General features: G+C 42.1%; 1 protein-coding gene across 5 annotated transcripts in view; it reads left to right on the top strand.

The window, feature by feature from the left end:
• The window catches only part of Ror (Tyrosine-protein kinase transmembrane receptor Ror), a 188,806-nt gene that overhangs the window by 168,534 nt on the left and 2,731 nt on the right, over window positions 1-17,541 (top strand). For 4 of the 5 annotated variants that reach the window (XM_043411111.1, XM_043411110.1, XM_043411113.1 and 1 more), the window contains exons 5-13: window positions 13,489-13,564; window positions 14,248-14,494; window positions 14,576-14,700; window positions 14,974-15,518; window positions 15,647-15,877; window positions 15,952-16,091; window positions 16,271-16,487; window positions 16,613-16,954; window positions 17,160-17,428. In XM_043411111.1, coding sequence (XP_043267046.1) covers window positions 13,489-13,564; window positions 14,248-14,494; window positions 14,576-14,700; window positions 14,974-15,518; window positions 15,647-15,877; window positions 15,952-16,091; window positions 16,271-16,487; window positions 16,613-16,954; window positions 17,160-17,428 — 2,192 coding nt within the window. Of the gene's footprint in view, window positions 1-13,488; window positions 13,565-13,717; window positions 13,897-14,247; window positions 14,495-14,575; window positions 14,701-14,973; window positions 15,519-15,646; window positions 15,878-15,951; window positions 16,092-16,270; window positions 16,488-16,612; window positions 16,955-17,159; window positions 17,429-17,541 lie in introns of those variants that run through there. The other variant, XM_043411114.1, reaches the window with a different exon arrangement.

The following is a 17,541-nucleotide window of genomic DNA, read 5'->3' as shown; positions in this document are numbered from 1 at the left end:
ATGTACAAGTTCACAGAGGGCGTGACTACTGAAAAAAAAGAAATTGGTCGAAAAATATTTTCAAACAATTTTTACGTCCGGATTCGAGTTAAGTGCACTTGGACGAAGTGAATTTGATTCGGTTACATTGAACTCGAAAAGTTACGGATGATTTTGCAATGAAAACTAAATCTCGTTTTTAATTCTTTAGCATTCTCATTTCTTAATGGAATTTTATTACAAATCATTTCAAACGGTGTATCGATGATGCCGATAACTTGACGAGAATTTATTCGTCGAACCCTCAACTTATAGCGATCTCTCTCTCTCTCATGCAGAATCGACGAAAGGTTTTTCTCGTAGGAAGCACTCTCACACTCTGCCCTTTGATTAATCCACCAATGAGTGGGATTCGAAGTAAATAACAGTGTGCAAATTTCTAACCGTCTTGTAATTATCGCACGTAACATACTTCCGGTTGTATTCAATTACTGTGTTCAATCGGGCGTCAACTGGCGCTTCGCGAAGAGTTACAACGTAATTTCTACTGTAGCTGCTCCATGGAAGGGGCAAGGATGGGTGAAAATGAGAGAGAAAGCGAGAGAGAGAGAGAGAGAGAGGGAGAGAAAGATTAAATGGAGAGAGATAAAGAAAGGGCGAGCGTAAGGCGAAGCGTTAATTTATAATGGAATTCAATCGTTCTCGCGTTACCATGACACGTTTTGCACGTACGGGTCTCTCTGCATGGCTCGTCCAAAATCAACATAAATCGTCACGAATTTTTCTAAATTCGTCGTACTTGATCAAGATAAAAATACTGAATTTCGGTGAATTTTTTTGAAAAAATTTGCGAAAAAGCCTCTTTAACAGTTTTGAAGGGTTGCTTTCAACGATTTCCTTGAAAATTCTACAAAAACGAATCAGTCGTTCTTTCCAGGTATTGGTTAAATAACCACACTTGATACTTCGCAATCCTTACACAAAAAACCCTGTTCTTTAGTTTTTTCTTCAACCCCCGGGCTTTTTTGAGTTGACACGAACTCCGAAATTCTCCCAAAAGGCTCTCATTCACATCGACACGAAATATATGTCAATCCACGGTTCACTGCCGACCACTCAGAGTTCCATGATTCCGAGGTTTCTGAGCATTAAAAATGAACTCGCCAACTTTCGAGTCCCGAACGACGTCAACGAAAGCGCCCAATTTTCACCTCGAGACATAACTTTCCGAAAAAACTGGGAATTACGACTCGACGCCAGACTGCTCGAGGAGTAACAAGCCACTAAAGCTTCGACCGTTTGTGGATCCTTCCGGAAGAGAGCGTTGGAAACATGGCGTTGTTGTCCGAGTGAAAAATAAGCGTCGTCGCAGCTTTCTCTGTTTCTACTACGAAAGTTCCAGGAGTACGCGAGTGTGCGGAAGACAACGCCGGGGAGGCTGGGCATTGATACATATGTTCAGGCTGAAGGATTCGCGTGTACGTTTTGCGTTTTCCATCGCTATGCGGCGTTTACGCTCAAGCTGTATGAGAGGCTCTCTCGCTTGAGTCTCGTTGTTACACTACTTCTCATTTCATCGTGGTGCTCGAGACGAGACGAGCCTCTTGAGACCCACATAGAGCAGAGTGTATTACTTTGCCATCGCACTTGGCATGTACCTGTACCAATATACGGATATATTAAGCTGAGGGAATTAAACGAGCTCGTAAAAAGCTTGGGTGTCCAATAATTCAAGGGGCACAGCGCAGGATCACTTTATTGTTGGAGAGACGCGCCGCACCGCGGGGGGGGGGGGGGGGGGGGAGCAGCGACGAGTTAAATAAAACAAGAGATCGTTAGTGCGATCAATTTCTCTATTTTTTCATCGCTCTATTATCGCGGATACGTCGGAACAAATCGATCGCGTATAAAAAAGCGATGAGCACAGCGAGCGAGTCGAACTAGTGTACTCCATTTTTTGCCTGCGTGTATGCGCATACACGGAGCTGCTGGTTGAAAGATGAAAATGCTATCGGAGCAGCTACAACGACTGCTCGTTTGGCCTGATAGTTTCATCGATTGTTCTCCATTTCCATGCTAACCAGGCTGAACGATGATAATAAAAAAGTGGAACGAGCTTATGCATATAAATATCGAGGTATATATAAAGCATCTTCGGGAAGATTTTTGTTGGATAGGAGGAAGTGGATGTATCGGCAAGTAAAAATTGATCGGGTCAGGCGATGGGGGAAGAGCAGAAAAAGAGACAAAAGCGAAGAACGAAGGTTATTGAGCGTGTAAAATGATCAGGGATTTTATTATCGGTGAACGAATCCCCGATTGACTCGATTCATTGTGCTGATCTGATGGGCGCAACGCTCGCGAGAGATGAACAAACAGCGAGTCACATTGGTACCGTTTAACCGGCCGACGCGTGTCGTGTTTCGAACAGGAAATTTTGCGTAATTAAATCGAGACTCGAAGCACTCGCCGGGCTTCACAACGACGCGCAAGTTAACGGCGTCAATTGGATCGATGGATTTATGGGTGCGCGAGTGTGTGTGCTTAGTGGCAACGTTGATTTCGGCTCATTGCTGACAAATATAAACATGCTCGTGTGCGCGCGTAGATTTAATCACTCTTTTGAGGATTATCCTGTGTTCAGGGAGGTCGAACCAACGCGCGCTGTTGCGGACCCAGGGAAACTCTCATTAAACGCTTCGAACGAGGTCGATGTCGCGCTCTAAAAGATTTCCTTTTCTTCCTTGTTTGCGTCGCATCCTCCATTATGCTGCGAGAGAGAAATAGAGAGAGAGGCGCAGACGAAAAGATTGTTGAGGAGACCGTGAGAGGCAAAACAGCAGCTTTCTCATTTTTTCTTCTTCTTCTTCTTCTTCTTCTTCTTCGTTTGCCAGTCTCTTTCGGCTCCCTTATCTCGACGAGCCGGTTGTGCAACAACGAGTATCGTTTCCCGGCACAACGAGCAAGGTTTCGTATATACATGGCATGAGGGACGATATCGAAGACGCTTTGCTTAAGATAGTCTCTTTTAAAAACGTCCTTCGCGTGCTGCGGCAACATTGCTGAATTTCTCGTTCAGCTGAAGCCATCCTCTCCCTCGTTTCTTCCTCCACTCTCTTTCTCTCAGCTCGGCTTCAATTTTTTTTCACCCTCTTCCTTCTTTCCCACTTTTTGTCTCCTGCCTCACAAACACGGAGAAGTAGATAAGAAAGGCCATGCAATTCTCCATGTTTTCTATTAAGAGAGAATGTGCCTCGCGTGCCTCCTTTCAAATCTAACGATGTCCTTCCACGCTGGACACGAGCTTGCGATGCGAATCCCTGCGGTGCAACTCAATCTTCGATCTTAACCGAGTGTAAAACGCGTTGTAACATTTTTTCATTCACAGGCTGTGTAAATCGTGGAATTCTCGAGATAAGAGACCGATTTTTTGGCTGATGCGCTCCATTCCGCACCCCGAATCGATCACTTCATTAAAGTAGTTCGGCCGTTCGATAAAGTACGGTGAAGCTCCACTTTTTTGCGGCGATAGTTCAAGGTCCCCTGATAACGATGAGCAGAGTTCCGGAGCCTCTTACGGGACAAAATTTCGAATTATTTCATTTACAATTTTGAGTCTTTAACACGGTACTCTATGGGAGAGAATAAGTCACAATAATATTAATTGTGAAAAAATTGTACGGTCTTCGAGCTTCGGAAAAGTTTATATCGTGAAGAAAATTTATCACAGATTCCGTTTCTTTAAAAAAAACATTACCTTACGGGGCTTTTGAGAAAGAAAACATGAAAAAAACTCTAGTTTTTGACGCGTCCGAAGCGGATGTCAGTCATCGCGTTGCACTGCTGGTAAGAGCTGATTAAACTTCGGGCAAATTTGGGAATCGCGGGAATTTCAACAAATTTAATTTTACAGACTGACTCGCGTGCTTTCGTTCGTCTAGAAGCTTCGCTTTTTTCAATTAATTGCGAACTTTCTTTCGCGCAATAAAAATGTTCCCTAGGTTATGCGTATTTCAAGTGTCACCGTTAACTAGTCAAGTTGAAGTGTAAATTTGATCTTTTATCATATTCTTGAAGCATTTTATTACATTCTTGTGATGAAAATATTCTCAATCTACGTGTTTATTGATTTTATTAATAATTTAGACTTTAAATGAATCAACATAAAGCAGTTGAAAACTTGTATAGTCACAGATCGGCCGAACTGCTTCGTCAAGCTTCCATCGGAAAAGAAAATGTCTCGATTTCTCAAGACCTCAAAGCTCGAACGCGACTTTTGGAGGGAACTGTATATTAACCGCACCTTTCGTTTGGATGTTAGCGAGCCCGCAGGTATTCTGTCATTGTCTCGTCCTCTTGCTCGCTCTCGTCAATGCCCTCGAAGACGGAAAGCCCCCGCGGTCAAAGACGCAATCGCTCTCGCTCTATTCACGACCGCGTCGCTCCCGTAGCTCACCGCGCCCGCGGTATCGGGAATTCTTCGCCCGTCGCTCACCCTTTCTTCAGGGCTTGTCTTTCCCTATTATCTTTCCTGATAACACGTTATCTACAGTACAATTCGTTCAAACAAAATGACTATTTCATCGCGCTTTCTCGTTAAACCGCCGCAACGAGAACAAGCGAATAAGGACCGTGAATCCGACGTTATTGAATTCGCATGGAAGATTCGTTTCCAGGGATTTCTAAGGTCCAACGAACTCGTGTGCCTCGACGCCTCCAATGCTCCTCGTCGTTTGACGCGCCCTATAGAGATAACTACGCGTCTGCCTGTGTTTAGAAGGAAACACTGTGTGGCATGGTGGTTTAGCTGAAGCTTCCGCGTACATCCGCGCTTAACCTTCGACGTGCGGTCTAATCTAACTTGCATAATGCAGAGAAGTTGGCGAAGACCTTCGCGACCGCTCTACGTCCCTCCTGGAAGCTTCGAAACTCGCGTTAAGAGAATCTAGTCTCGACCGTTATGCGGGCGAGAGATGCGCTCGGTAGATGCGCATCGCGCGGTCTCTCAACTCCTTCGGAGCTTGTCTTTTATACATTCATATAGATTAATCCACTAACGAGTTTGGAACGAGCAAACACACTTGTTTTTCCTCCTAATTATCTATGTTCGAGTATATTTTCATCTCCGCTGAGATCGTAAGATATTAATGAACCGGATATCGACAAAGGAGGTGAGACGAAAATCTGGAAAATGTTCGCATTTTCAGTGTCACGAATATTTTGAATCGTTGATCGATCATTGTTACGGAGACGAAAACAACGACGCTGAAGTTTGCAACGTTCGTGTCCAGCGAAATGGAGGAAAATAACGTCTGTGACGGACCTGTTTTTTATTACGCGAATCATCGCGGTGCAGTTTGAGAAGCTACGAATTGCGGATTAGGCAGGTTACAGAATCGAAGAACGACTGGAATCGTTGGAGAGTTTTTTCTCATCATTTCGCTCGACCCCAACGTTGCAAACTTCAGTGTCATGGAAAACCAACTTCTGCAACTTTGCGCTCTGCAATCTCGTGAAAATACCTGTCACAAGTTTTAAGACGTTTTCGTTAACAACGCCCGCAGAGCGATTGGTCTCACCGGAGCAGACGCAAACGTGTATAGCTATTGGCATTCATCCAAGCTGATGTACAACAAATAGGCGAGTGCGTCCATTGGCCAATGACTTTACTGATTATACTTGACTGTGATGCTTTTGATGCCCCGAATAAAGCGGACGGCTCAAAACCATCGACATTTCGGATTGTACACGCTCCGAGAGAGGGAAAGAGTGAGGAGAAAGGGAGGAGCACGTTGCGGGCTGTTTTGTGCTCGTTTCGAGCGCACACATGCCGAGCATCGGTGCATGAGGGAACGCAAAGATAGACGGAGATACGTGCGCCAGTGTGGTTCATGGGAAATTGTAAATCGTTCGTGTGTATGAACTGTGCGAGAATCGACAGACAGCCGGACGTACATAGGGAGGAGAAGGCCAGGCGGGGGCAGGGAATTGGCGGGTTGCTACAATGCTCATGTATTTATTATAAACATCGTTACCCTTCAAATGGCCAATGTTGGATTAACGTTTTACCATCGTCGACCGACTAGCTCCAATTGAACAAACACCCGAGAAATTTTCAGCTGTTTATCGAGCAAAGAAATTAGGGAATAAAATCGCTACTGAAAAATGTTGAAATACAATAAAATTCGTCTGGTTTCTGACTTTCTTTGGATTATGGTAACAAGACCGTTGGTTATCGGTGAAGCCTCAAATGTCTCGTATACGAACACGCGTGTGGTCTCACTCCATATGCATCGCTCGACGAGTGCTTTCCGCGGACTGAATACCCATCGTTTTTTCAACCAACCACCAACATCGCCACCCTTTCCCTTTCATTTTACCGTTGCAATTCGCCAATGAAACGCGTCACGATGTTATCTCTCGCGCGCGTGTTCCAACAGACACGACGTTGTGTAACGCACGTTCGAGACCAACCATTGCGAATACAAGCCTTTAATAGGAATTTATATAGCCCTCGCATGTGTTCCGAGGGAATATTCTAGTCGCTCAATCTGTATGTTACGAAATATGGATTGAAATGTACAGGGAGGCCTGGAAGTCATGATGCCGCAGGTTTACGGAGTCCAAAAGTTATCGAGTACGAGATAGAAATGTTTGGAGCAACTTAGCGACTTTTCTCTCTCTGTTGCAGCGACCCGGATGCGCCGGTTCGGGTTACTTCCCGGAGGTTTTCTGCACGTGCGTCGCTTTAGTGATGATTCGTTTATCGATATCTCGATGCATCCAAGAAACCTGCTGGAAGTCGTTCGATCTGGTTGTGAGATTTTCGCGTCTGACTTTTGAGCCACTCTGTAGACTTTTACCGTGGCTAATACGGACGCGTATATATGCGTGTTACGCTTTTGGTGCATCAAGGGCCATTGGGCACTTGGAAAATATGCCAGGGTGCGGTTTCGTAGGGTACATCGCGAGCAAGTGCGTGCGTCGAGGGTTGCGTTTGTGCTGAAGCCCGTTCGTATATATGCTATCCTCGAAAAGCTCCATCATTCCAGACATCCTGATCTAATTTGATAAAGTTTCATTAAGTCTGCCTCGCGTTATAACATAGCGAAGCCCGGGGGAGTATTTAACAAGCGTTCGGGATGCTGCTTCGAAAATAACTTCATTCCTTGATCATAAAAGTTGGTGGCGTATTTGCGGGGATATTCAGCCCGCGCCCGCGATCGCATTCGACTCGTTCGATCTAATCCCATTTGGTTTTAATCAGCGAATTTGGATTTCAATACTCCAATCATATTTTATCGAGCATTCATTCGATACTTGGCGATTAACGTTTTTCAATTGAATTTATCGTTGAAATAAACGACTACCGAATTACTTGCGATAAATAAGTTCATTTATCTGAATCGCTTCATTTTTGTTTGTGTGAATTAGCTAATAACGAACTAAACCAAATCTTTTGTTCGAAGAACGCGAAACATTTGTTCATTTCTACTTAATTTGCATACACTTTTATCGTATAATTATTTGAATATCAAGCACTGAAGTGTGCCCAAACGGTTTTGATGAGAATGATGAATATTTTGTAAATCGAATCATACTGGTCGGTTCAATACAACCCAAAATTTCTTCAAATGTATTGTTATATTGGCCAACACGATTTGTGCAAAATAACAAATAATTTTGATAGATTTTTTATTCGTGTAGCTTAACCGAAGCTCATCGACGACGAACAAGATCAACTGTCCATACAAATGTCTACCTCGAAAGAAAAGTTGAGTATATTTCGTATAATTTTGTTAATTCGGCTGAAGGTTTTCTCACCACAACGCGATCTGCGGAGATTCAATGTACAATTATTTTCGTATAGCAAGAAAATACGACGTTAGAGTAACCCAAATATCGTCGCACAACCCTCAATTTCGTAAATCCAAATCGCTATCTATTTGAATAATAATCTAAATATTTTTTTCGTAAGTGTAGGTCTAAATATTTCAGTTAAATTGAACATTTTTCAAGTGTTTCAAGCAAACTTTTTCCTCAGTGTGTAAATACTGAATAATATCGTTGATATTCCATTCGTGCGTGTAGGTCTAAATATTTCAGTTAAATTGAACATTTTTCAAGTGTTTCAAGCAAATTTTTTCCTCAGTGTGTAAATACTGAATAATATCGTTGATATTCCATTCACGAAAGCCTCTCGATGGTTAAATTTGTGTTTATTTTTTTTTTTTTGTATACACATCGACGTCAAATATTTACGAGACCAGAGGAGCACGGACACTTTTTCCCTTTGCCCCCAAACGCCCATGAAATTTGATATTTCTCATGGTGATACGTTCTTTTTTTTATATATCTCGTCGCCCATGTTTATCCCCTTTCATTCTGCCTCCCACTCGATTTTTTACTCGTTATATCATCGAGGAAGCGGAGAATCAAATATAAAGAAGGAGGGAAGAATCGATAGATAAAGTTTCCGGTCCGGACGCGAGTAATGCGTAATCCGAAAGATTAACGAGAGTTCGTCCGGCGAGGGAAGCCGCGGTCCAAACCACCCCTCGGTCCTCTCCCCCTCCTCTTCACGCGCTCTCTCCAGCCTCCACTTGCTCGTCACCGTTCCTCTCGAGTTTCCAATTAACATGGGCCAAGTTTCTGATCCGTACCAACGATGCTGACGGAGCTTGCTCGTTGTTCTCGAATTAAAAGTTTTCCGGAGTTCGTTCATTGCCAGCGCGCCCCCGCGCCCCCCCCCTCGTTTTGCCTGCCCCATGTATCCTTTTATATCTCTGCGCTGCATATTCTCTCTTTCTCGCTTTTCCTTTTTTCCCATTGTATCAAGTCTACCGAATACCACGAGAGAATTCGCGTTCCGTTAAAAACAACGAATAATTCGCTTTGACTGCACGTCAAAAACTCCTCTGCGAAAGCACAAGAAAAAACTGACCGAGAACCACCGCCGCGCACGCCTGCCCTTTTCGCCCTCTCTTTTTCTACCTTTTTTTCGTTTTTAATTGTGTCAAACTTGTCAAAAACACCGAAGTTCTCGTACCCGAGGAATTATAAGTAAAAACATTCACCTGTCTGAAGCATTTATTGATTCTTTCATCTGAGATCAACGTAAAAGCTACGGGAAAAACGAGAACGAAGTGACGTTCGCAGACTCTCGTCCTGAAGCCAACGTGTGTGTTCGGGACTCGGCGCATTATCGTTGAAAAAGCAGAGTTTCACCCCGGGGAATTAACGGATAAGGGAGAGATAACGAAAAAGAGAGAAGGGGAAGACCGAAAGATAGGAATCGAGGATTTAGCATATGCGATATCCTTGAATGGGGTTACGAGCAGGAATCTCACAGAACACGAAAAATTACGTCGCAAACGAAATTTTCTTTATTTTCATTGATATTCGAAGTTAATAAGCGTTCTGACAGAATTTTTTTTGCTCCGAGCATGAATCAGGGATAGGAAATCTTGTCAAATTTCCAAAAAATTCGAAGGTCAAAGGAATCGCGGTTCAGGACAATCCCTGGAAAGCTCAAAACATAATTTCGTCCCTTTTATTGATAAAAAAACAAAAAAATTCCTTGAATTTTTGTACACGAAAATTGAGATTTTTTGTTCAACGAATCACGAGAATTTCATGAATTATATTTCAAATATAATCTCACAATGATTTCGGAATCGAATGCATGAAAATACAAGAAATACAAAAATTGGAGGAAATTCCTAAAATATTATTGACAAAATACAAAACTAGTTGTCCAATAAAAAAGCATCGTTTTGCATGGTGAAAAGGGGGAAACGAAAAAAGCCCGTTCATTTGGATTCCGCCCGCGTGTAAACTGTTGAGTGAAATTACTATAAATTCTGTCACACGTGCCGTCGAGCCAGCACTGTCAACCGTGTTTCGTAGCGTACTTGCACATACGCAGTAGCTGAACGCGTGCGCGACCAGGCCGAGTATCATCAGCCGCCGGGACCAGCAGGTGTCCGTGTCATTTTCGGAACTTAATGTACAACTGTGTTTCGTGATACTTAACGCACTATCGTTCGCCGCTACAAATGCGAGTGATGGCGATTCGACCGGCGGTTGAACCACCGTCAATGCGACGTGACAGATTTTATAGCGATGCCGCATAAAAAAAGCGAATAAAAACGAGAGTAACGGCGAGCCGAAGTTTATTTGAGAACTTATTGCCAAGCGCGACGTGTCCATTGGCTTTTTCTATGAAAGGCCTTGAAACAGGTTTCCACGATGCTTTGATCTGAATTTATGGAAAACTTGATCACAACGATCGATTCGAGCGACAATATTTTCGCTGTGGAATGACAAGGCAAATAATCATTCAAAAATACTCTGTACTTATTTCGTCCACGGTTTTTCTAGCTCCCCAAACATCGGTGGATACAAACTGGGGATAAACGAACGAATATAAAAATATTGGTTAATTAATTGTGTTATTTATTCTTCGCTTTATTTGATCCGTTAGCAATGATTATTATCATTGTTGCCTATACGTCATAATATAATGCCTCGTTATTTATTGCGAGAGCCCGGTAAAGGCCTGGTTCGAAATAACTGACCGATCGAATAATCGAGGAGGTAGCGAGAGGATTATTCGTCATTTCGTTTGTGTGCACATAATATCGAATTGGAACGCAGCCTCCCGAGTGATCTCGATGCTGCTTCAGTCGAGTCCGCCCGCGCTTACGGGGCGGGGGATAAATTTTCTCGTTTTCAACAAATTGGGAGAGGATTAACGACGAGCCATTTGGCCCATACGGGGAACAGCATGGTGCACTCTGCTCGATCCACCGCAGAGTGGCAAAAGCGTTCATATGTGTATACACGTAATAAAACAATCGTACGTACACTCGTGCGTAGCGGTTGAGCAATGGATACACATGAATACGCGCGTGCGTTGAACTTCCTCCATATTTGGATGTTCCCGAGGTTTATGGATACTTCGGAAGCAACGCGAACACCAGAGCCGCCCTCTGCGCTTCAGCGAAATAAAAACTTTCGAGGTGCTAATATTGTTCAATGTGATTCACGACTATCGCACATTCTCGATGGGGATTGAGTCGAAAAAAATATCGAAAAAAAAATTATTACTTTTTCATGACGAAGGAGCAATAATTACGAACGTGGGTAATCCGGAATAATGTACAAGAAAGAAAAACCACGAAGAATGTAGGAGCACCGAGAATTAACAGGAGTTATCGTTTCCGCCATACCGAGATTCGAAGAGAACGAGGGGTTCGGAAATTCCCGATTGCATTCAACGAAATACGAACGCGTTACACTAGCAGCCACTCTGGTGGTGGAAGTGCGAAGCGCGCCGAAAAATAATACCGGTTCTGGCCAGCCGGATTATGCGAGCTTACCATTGAAATCCACGATGCGCGGGGAACACACCGCTGCGTTTCGCTTAATATTATTTTATGCTCGTAGGGAGAAAACTCTATGTCCTGGCTACAGACACAACCCACACGGGCCTGCATACACGCATGTGTCATGGAAGTTGCCGTATCTCTGTCCTACCACCGCCTAATCCCCATTAGCGCCATTACATGAAATTCTAATAAAGGTATAGGCCCAAGTTTCACTGAAAACCTCTCTCCGTCCCTTCCTGTCTCCCTCCCGTGTCCCCGAGAGCCGAAAGCTCGTTAATCATGTCGCGTTCTACACTCATCGTCCTCAGTGTCCCAGATCCCATCCCTTCCCCTCTTTACGTCGTCCCGTCCGATGAGAAATTGGGCAAAAATTTCGTGAATAAAACTCCGAGACTTTGGGCGTACTATTTATCACGGCTTTTATCGAATTTCGCATTTTCTTTCTCCTTTTCGTTTGTCGATTCCTGCCCAATCCCTCATCTGCAGCGAAGTGTCAAAACTAAGAAAAGTGGAAAAATAATTGACAGCGTTTTCTCAAACCCCCGCCGGTATTCGTCGTTACAATTATTTTCGTCCCGATCACCGTTCGCGAGAAAATGAAATAGTCATTGGCGCAGAAAACAAAATACCCTAAACATAACCTCAAACAAATAATCGTCTTCGGAAGCGCGTTTGACTGTACAATAAAATATCAGTTGTGCAATTAATCGAAGTATAGTGTATCAGATAAGCAGGAGCGTGACACAAAGCCCGCAAGGTTAAACGTCCGGTGCGCGGACTCTCCGACTATAGCTCATGGGCGACGCTTTTGTCCACTGGTATAAACAACAGACAGTATAAGTTCGTATAATACTAGATTGCATTGAGATTCCGAGGCGTATACGTGTATAAAGGTTTATCCGTCGTAACGGTGTATATAAACGCGATATATGCGCTATATAGAGGGGTAATTAATGACTTTGAGCTTCCTTATCTTTTCCACTTTCCCTCCGAGAGCTACATGCTCAACACGCGGTTACAGCACGAGAGAGACCGTCGTCTGTTCTTCCTACCAGCCCCTCTCTGTCGCTCTCTCAAATTCTCTCATTCCGTTTCACTCACGAAGGTTAAAACGCTTTGCAACGTTGCCCCATTATTCCGTGTGTGCAATGACCCATGAACAGAAGCAATACACAGCGAAGTGTGTACAGGTACAAATTTATGGGCCAACGGAATGAATAACTCGAGTAAGGGACGAGAAAAGATGGGAGAACGAGCTTGCATCGTCTCTTGCCTACTCCCCCCCCCCCCCCCCCCCACCCCACCCCTCACTCTACCTTCGAACCATTCTCGGTGTGTATAATGTATGGAATAATTCATAAGATGCAGAAATGTACGAACGATTCCATTTCTAAGACGGAAACGTTGATTTATTGCTTGTTCGCCAAAAAAATTTTGTTTCATTAATCTGTTTTGGTCTTGGAATTGAGGTTAAAAAAATATATACACATATCGACGTATATGTCAATACTTCTTGACGTATATGTCGAGAAATGCCAATTTTCGTAGTTTTTTGTTGAGGCGATGTGAGCACTGGAACCCTGATTGAATAAATCTCCCACTAGAAATGAGCGTAAAACATCGTTGAACCAGGCAGATGGATGTTGTTGCACGTTATTAATTTGGCAACAGCTGGAAACGTCGATTCTGATGATATATGTCTAACGTATCCTACAAATCGTTCTTGTGCTACAGGTATGAGGCCGTAACCACATATACACGTGTCAAATGATATATACGTATATGACTCGTGAGCAAACAAGCTTAGGGATCATTAGTGCGGTCGTGTAGTGAACAAGTGAGAAGTTGATTCATGGCCTATTACGGGCTATTATGTAATAGTCGGTTCGATCGAGACTAGGGCTCGTATATCAAGGTGTAATATCAGACCCTTTCATTTGCTCCCCTTTTTGGCTAGTCTAAACGTTCGCTCACCTTTAAAGGGCGCCCATGTGTATCGCTTACCGCAGCAGCGTGCTCGGTGATATAGATTTTGTTACGAGAACAAAGGCCTCACGGGGTTGCTCTTCATTTGGATATATACATTTATGTATATCTTTATCTGTTTTTTTTTCAGATACTGAAAACCATGATGTTGTTGAACATCAAGGAAACGTTCCAGCCATGCCACACTTTTCCGATCTACTAGACGAGTAAGCAAAATTTCGTTGTCCACATTAAGTAATTCTATTTCCGGTAAATCCGTCCGTTATTTTTCCTTTCCGAAACTGCATTTCCGGAAACCTTAGTTTCATAACATTCCGCTGTAAGCGCTCGAAACGTCGTAAGTAAATGGCCGCGATTGCCGCGAAGCGCGCTGTCAACAAAACAAATGATCGAACGTTGTTGTTGTGTTTACCCGATGTTGTGACAGTTGAAAAATAATTATGGAGCTACTTGCGTACCTAGTGTTGTTACAGAATTTTTATATTTTTATATACGCTCAATCGAGCCAACAAAATTTTATAAGAAATCTCCGGAGAAGGTTAGTCTTTCTCTATATTGTTGGAAACTCAATTTTCAGGTTATGTCACATACGCGCCCGAAATTTCGTATGTAACAACATTGTTTTGATAAAGAAACAATGAATGCTAGCATCTCTGAAGATCATTGAGCATGAACTTTTTTTTTATTATTTTTTATAAACTTTAGATAAATATCCGCATATGCTTATTGAAATTTTTAATTCGAGGTTATCCACGCCGATCTTTGTAACCTTTCAAAAATTACACAATCTAATCCGTGCTCTATGCATATTATAATAAAACAATTATGTATTATTATTAATCATTTTATTCGTTGTTTCCATTCATTTTATGATATATATGATTTTCAGTACCGATGACGAAAGTGAACCAGACACTTCAAGAATGGAAGTGCCGACACCGCACAATACATTCATCGCCAACACTAATCCGTTTAAACTGTTATCGCCAAGTCCAGATTCTACAAGTACACAACCGAACCCAGATTTCGGTGCCCGCAGTGGCCTTAGCAATGTCAATACGGATCAAATGCACAGGCCTTTTGAGACACCAGCGTCAATGCCTGGCCGCAAAGTTATACAAGAAGGAGTTTGCGAGGTATTTTCTAGCACATTCGTGAGTCTTATAATATACCAATTTACATACTAAATTTATTGACATCCTTATCCATTTTTGTAGTTGTATACCGGGAAAATCTGTGAACAATTTGTGGGCAACAAATCGATTTACGTTCCACATCCCATGACGCAAAAAACACTGGAGGACAAATTAGTGCAGGCTTTTCAAGTTATTTCGTTTTCAAAGTGAGTCACAACACCAAATTAAGAATAATCTGTTGAAGGATTAAAACAAATTCGATACTAAGGAAAGTCATACTTCTGTAGAAATAATAAACAAATTAATTTCGAAAAGCATAAATCAGAATAATTTTTTTGGATTGATGGCTCAGTTTTAGAGATAAAACAATCCGAGAAAAAAAAACTAGGTCAAAAGAAAGCTGTCAATCTAATATTTCATTTTTACTTGACGAAACTATATGATTGGAGTGATTAATTTTAAAATATGTTGAATTACAGTGAAGTATCACCAAATTGTCAAGCCTATGCAAAGCCATCGCTGTGTTATTCAGCATTTCCCATCTGTCGAGATCCTCCGATAGGACAGAAGCCAAAAAACTCGGAGGCGAGTACACAACTGTTTAATCTGCTGAATTCGAACCAAGCAGAAAGTTCAGACGACTTCGAGAACGAGGACAACAGCGATGAAATTGCGCGTCCAGGTAGAATTCTTCGAAAACGGAGTCCGCAATACACACCTCGAGCGGAGTTCACCCTAGACAAAGACGGCAAGATACCTACCGGCAAAATGATTAGCCAAAGCTATGGAAATCCAAATTCTGCAAAGAGAATATTGCTGAATCGTAAATTACGAAGGATATGTCGTCAGGAGTGCGAAATGCTTGAAAACGAACTCTGTCAAACGGAATATGCAATTGCCAAACGACATCCTCTCATTGGCCAAGTCCCATTAGTCGAGTGCTCCGATTTACCCCTCGATGACTCCAAAGAAGCGAGCGATTGCTTGACGCTTGGAATTTCCACTCACAATAACGTACGGAAAAGTAAGCGACAATTTTGATACTATTCTTCGTTCTTTGCACTGAATTGATCCAATAACTTATTTCCTAGTAATTTATGATTTGCATTCTCAAATCTTTATACGTAATTGAGTTTCATTTAATCTTTTTAGACGATCTGTGTTATGGAAATGGAGCATCTTACCTGGGTGTTGTAAAAACCAGTTTTTCTGGTCGATCTTGTCTGCTTTGGACGAGTCAATACTTACGTGCTGAAGACCGTCGCGAACTTGCTGGACGCCTGTCTTATTGCAGTAATCCCGGTGACCCAACCAGTCAACCCTGGTGTTACGTTAACATTAATAACAAAGCCCAAAAAGAACATTGTAACATACCAATTTGTGGTGAGTGAAGGTAGCACAAAAATAAAAATCTTGTTTTAGTCAAAACATGTAATAATCCTTTTTTTCGTTTTCAGTTAAAGTTGAAAATCTTTGGATCTACGGAGTTGTTGGTTGCGTTTTGACGGGAGGATTTATCATCGTTCTTGTATTTTTTTGCTGTTGCTATAGGAGCAGAAAATCTCGCGGGCAGTCGAATCATTTGCCATCGAATAAAGTAAGTACAAGTTCCATTTAGCATACGAATAAAATTCCCGACAACTCACTGCAAATAAACTTGACAAATGAATTGATCAATTTCAACTGTTTTTCTTCATTTTGTTAACATAAATGTATGGAAAATACACAATCCAAGACATATTTTATCAAAAATGATTGTAATCGATTCTTTTTCAGATAATAACTGGAATACAGTGCGATAAGAATATTTACGATGGTAGACAAAGCGTAACTCAGCCGATGGAAATGAGTTCTTTGCTGGCTGCACCCGGAAACACGACTCCAGGGACAGGAACCTTGAGCAGCGGTAGCAGTCGAACTTCGAACAACAGAGTACCGCAATTTGCGGTTAACAACGTTGTGTTCATTCAGGAATTAGGAGAAGGAGCTTTTGGTACGTTTTATATTTTTAGAGTTTTCTAGAGTTTTATAATTTTTAATTATTAGTATGTGGTTTTTAAACTGAAACTAAATGGTTTGTGTCGAAAAAAGCAATTCAAAGGTCTGTTTTTCTTGCAGGAAAAGTATATAAAGGTGAATTACAAACGGGCAACAAATGCGATGAGTCAATTTACGTTGCGGTTAAAACACTCAAGGAAAATGCGAGCCCGAAAACTCAGAGCGATTTCAAGAGAGAAGTCGATTTAATGACGGATCTTCGACATCCCAATATTATTTGTCTCCTCGGTGTTGTTCTCACGGGTGAACCAATGTGTATGCTTTTCGAATACATGACCCAAGGAGATTTGCACGAATTTCTCATCCGTTATTCTCCGAGATCGGATGTTACGCTGAACAATGGGACTGGCAAAATTTTGGAACAACCTGAATTTTTACACATCGCCCTTCAAATTGCGTCGGGTAAGTATACGAATTTTCAATAAACTTTCACAGTAAAATCTATTCGCACGCATGACTTTGCTTTTCATTTGAAAAACGACATTTTGGAAAACGTGCGAAAAGAGTATAGTTATAATTAATCACAAAGCCACTGTGAATTTTGGAAAAAATAAAAAATTTATCATGAATTCTCGTCTATATTTTCTGTGATTGGATTATTTACCAGGAATGGAGTACTTGGCCGGCCATCATTACGTTCATCGTGATTTGGCAGCGCGAAATTGTCTCGTCGGCGATAACCTCACAGTGAAAATATCCGACTTTGGTTTGTCTCGTGATATCTATAGCAGCGATTACTACAGGGTACAATCGAAGAGTCTGTTACCAGTACGCTGGATGCCACCGGAGTCCATATTGTATGGAAAATTCACCACAGAATCAGACGTTTGGAGTTTTGGCGTTGTGCTGTGGGAAATTTATAGTTACGGTTTGCAGGTAATACACTCTTAATTTTTCATACGACCGAACACTCAAATCTACATTTATAGAGCTAAATTGAGAGTGAAATAAAAATAATCACAGTCCCTCCCGAGAGATTTTTATTTTCG

Source organism: Venturia canescens, chromosome 2, assembly GCF_019457755.1.
Source record: "Venturia canescens isolate UGA chromosome 2, ASM1945775v1, whole genome shotgun sequence".
In the NCBI taxonomy this organism is placed as follows: Eukaryota; Metazoa; Arthropoda; class Insecta; order Hymenoptera; family Ichneumonidae; genus Venturia; species Venturia canescens.
Note: the sequence above shows the minus strand (reverse complement) of the source record. Positions and strands in the feature narration are given on the sequence as shown.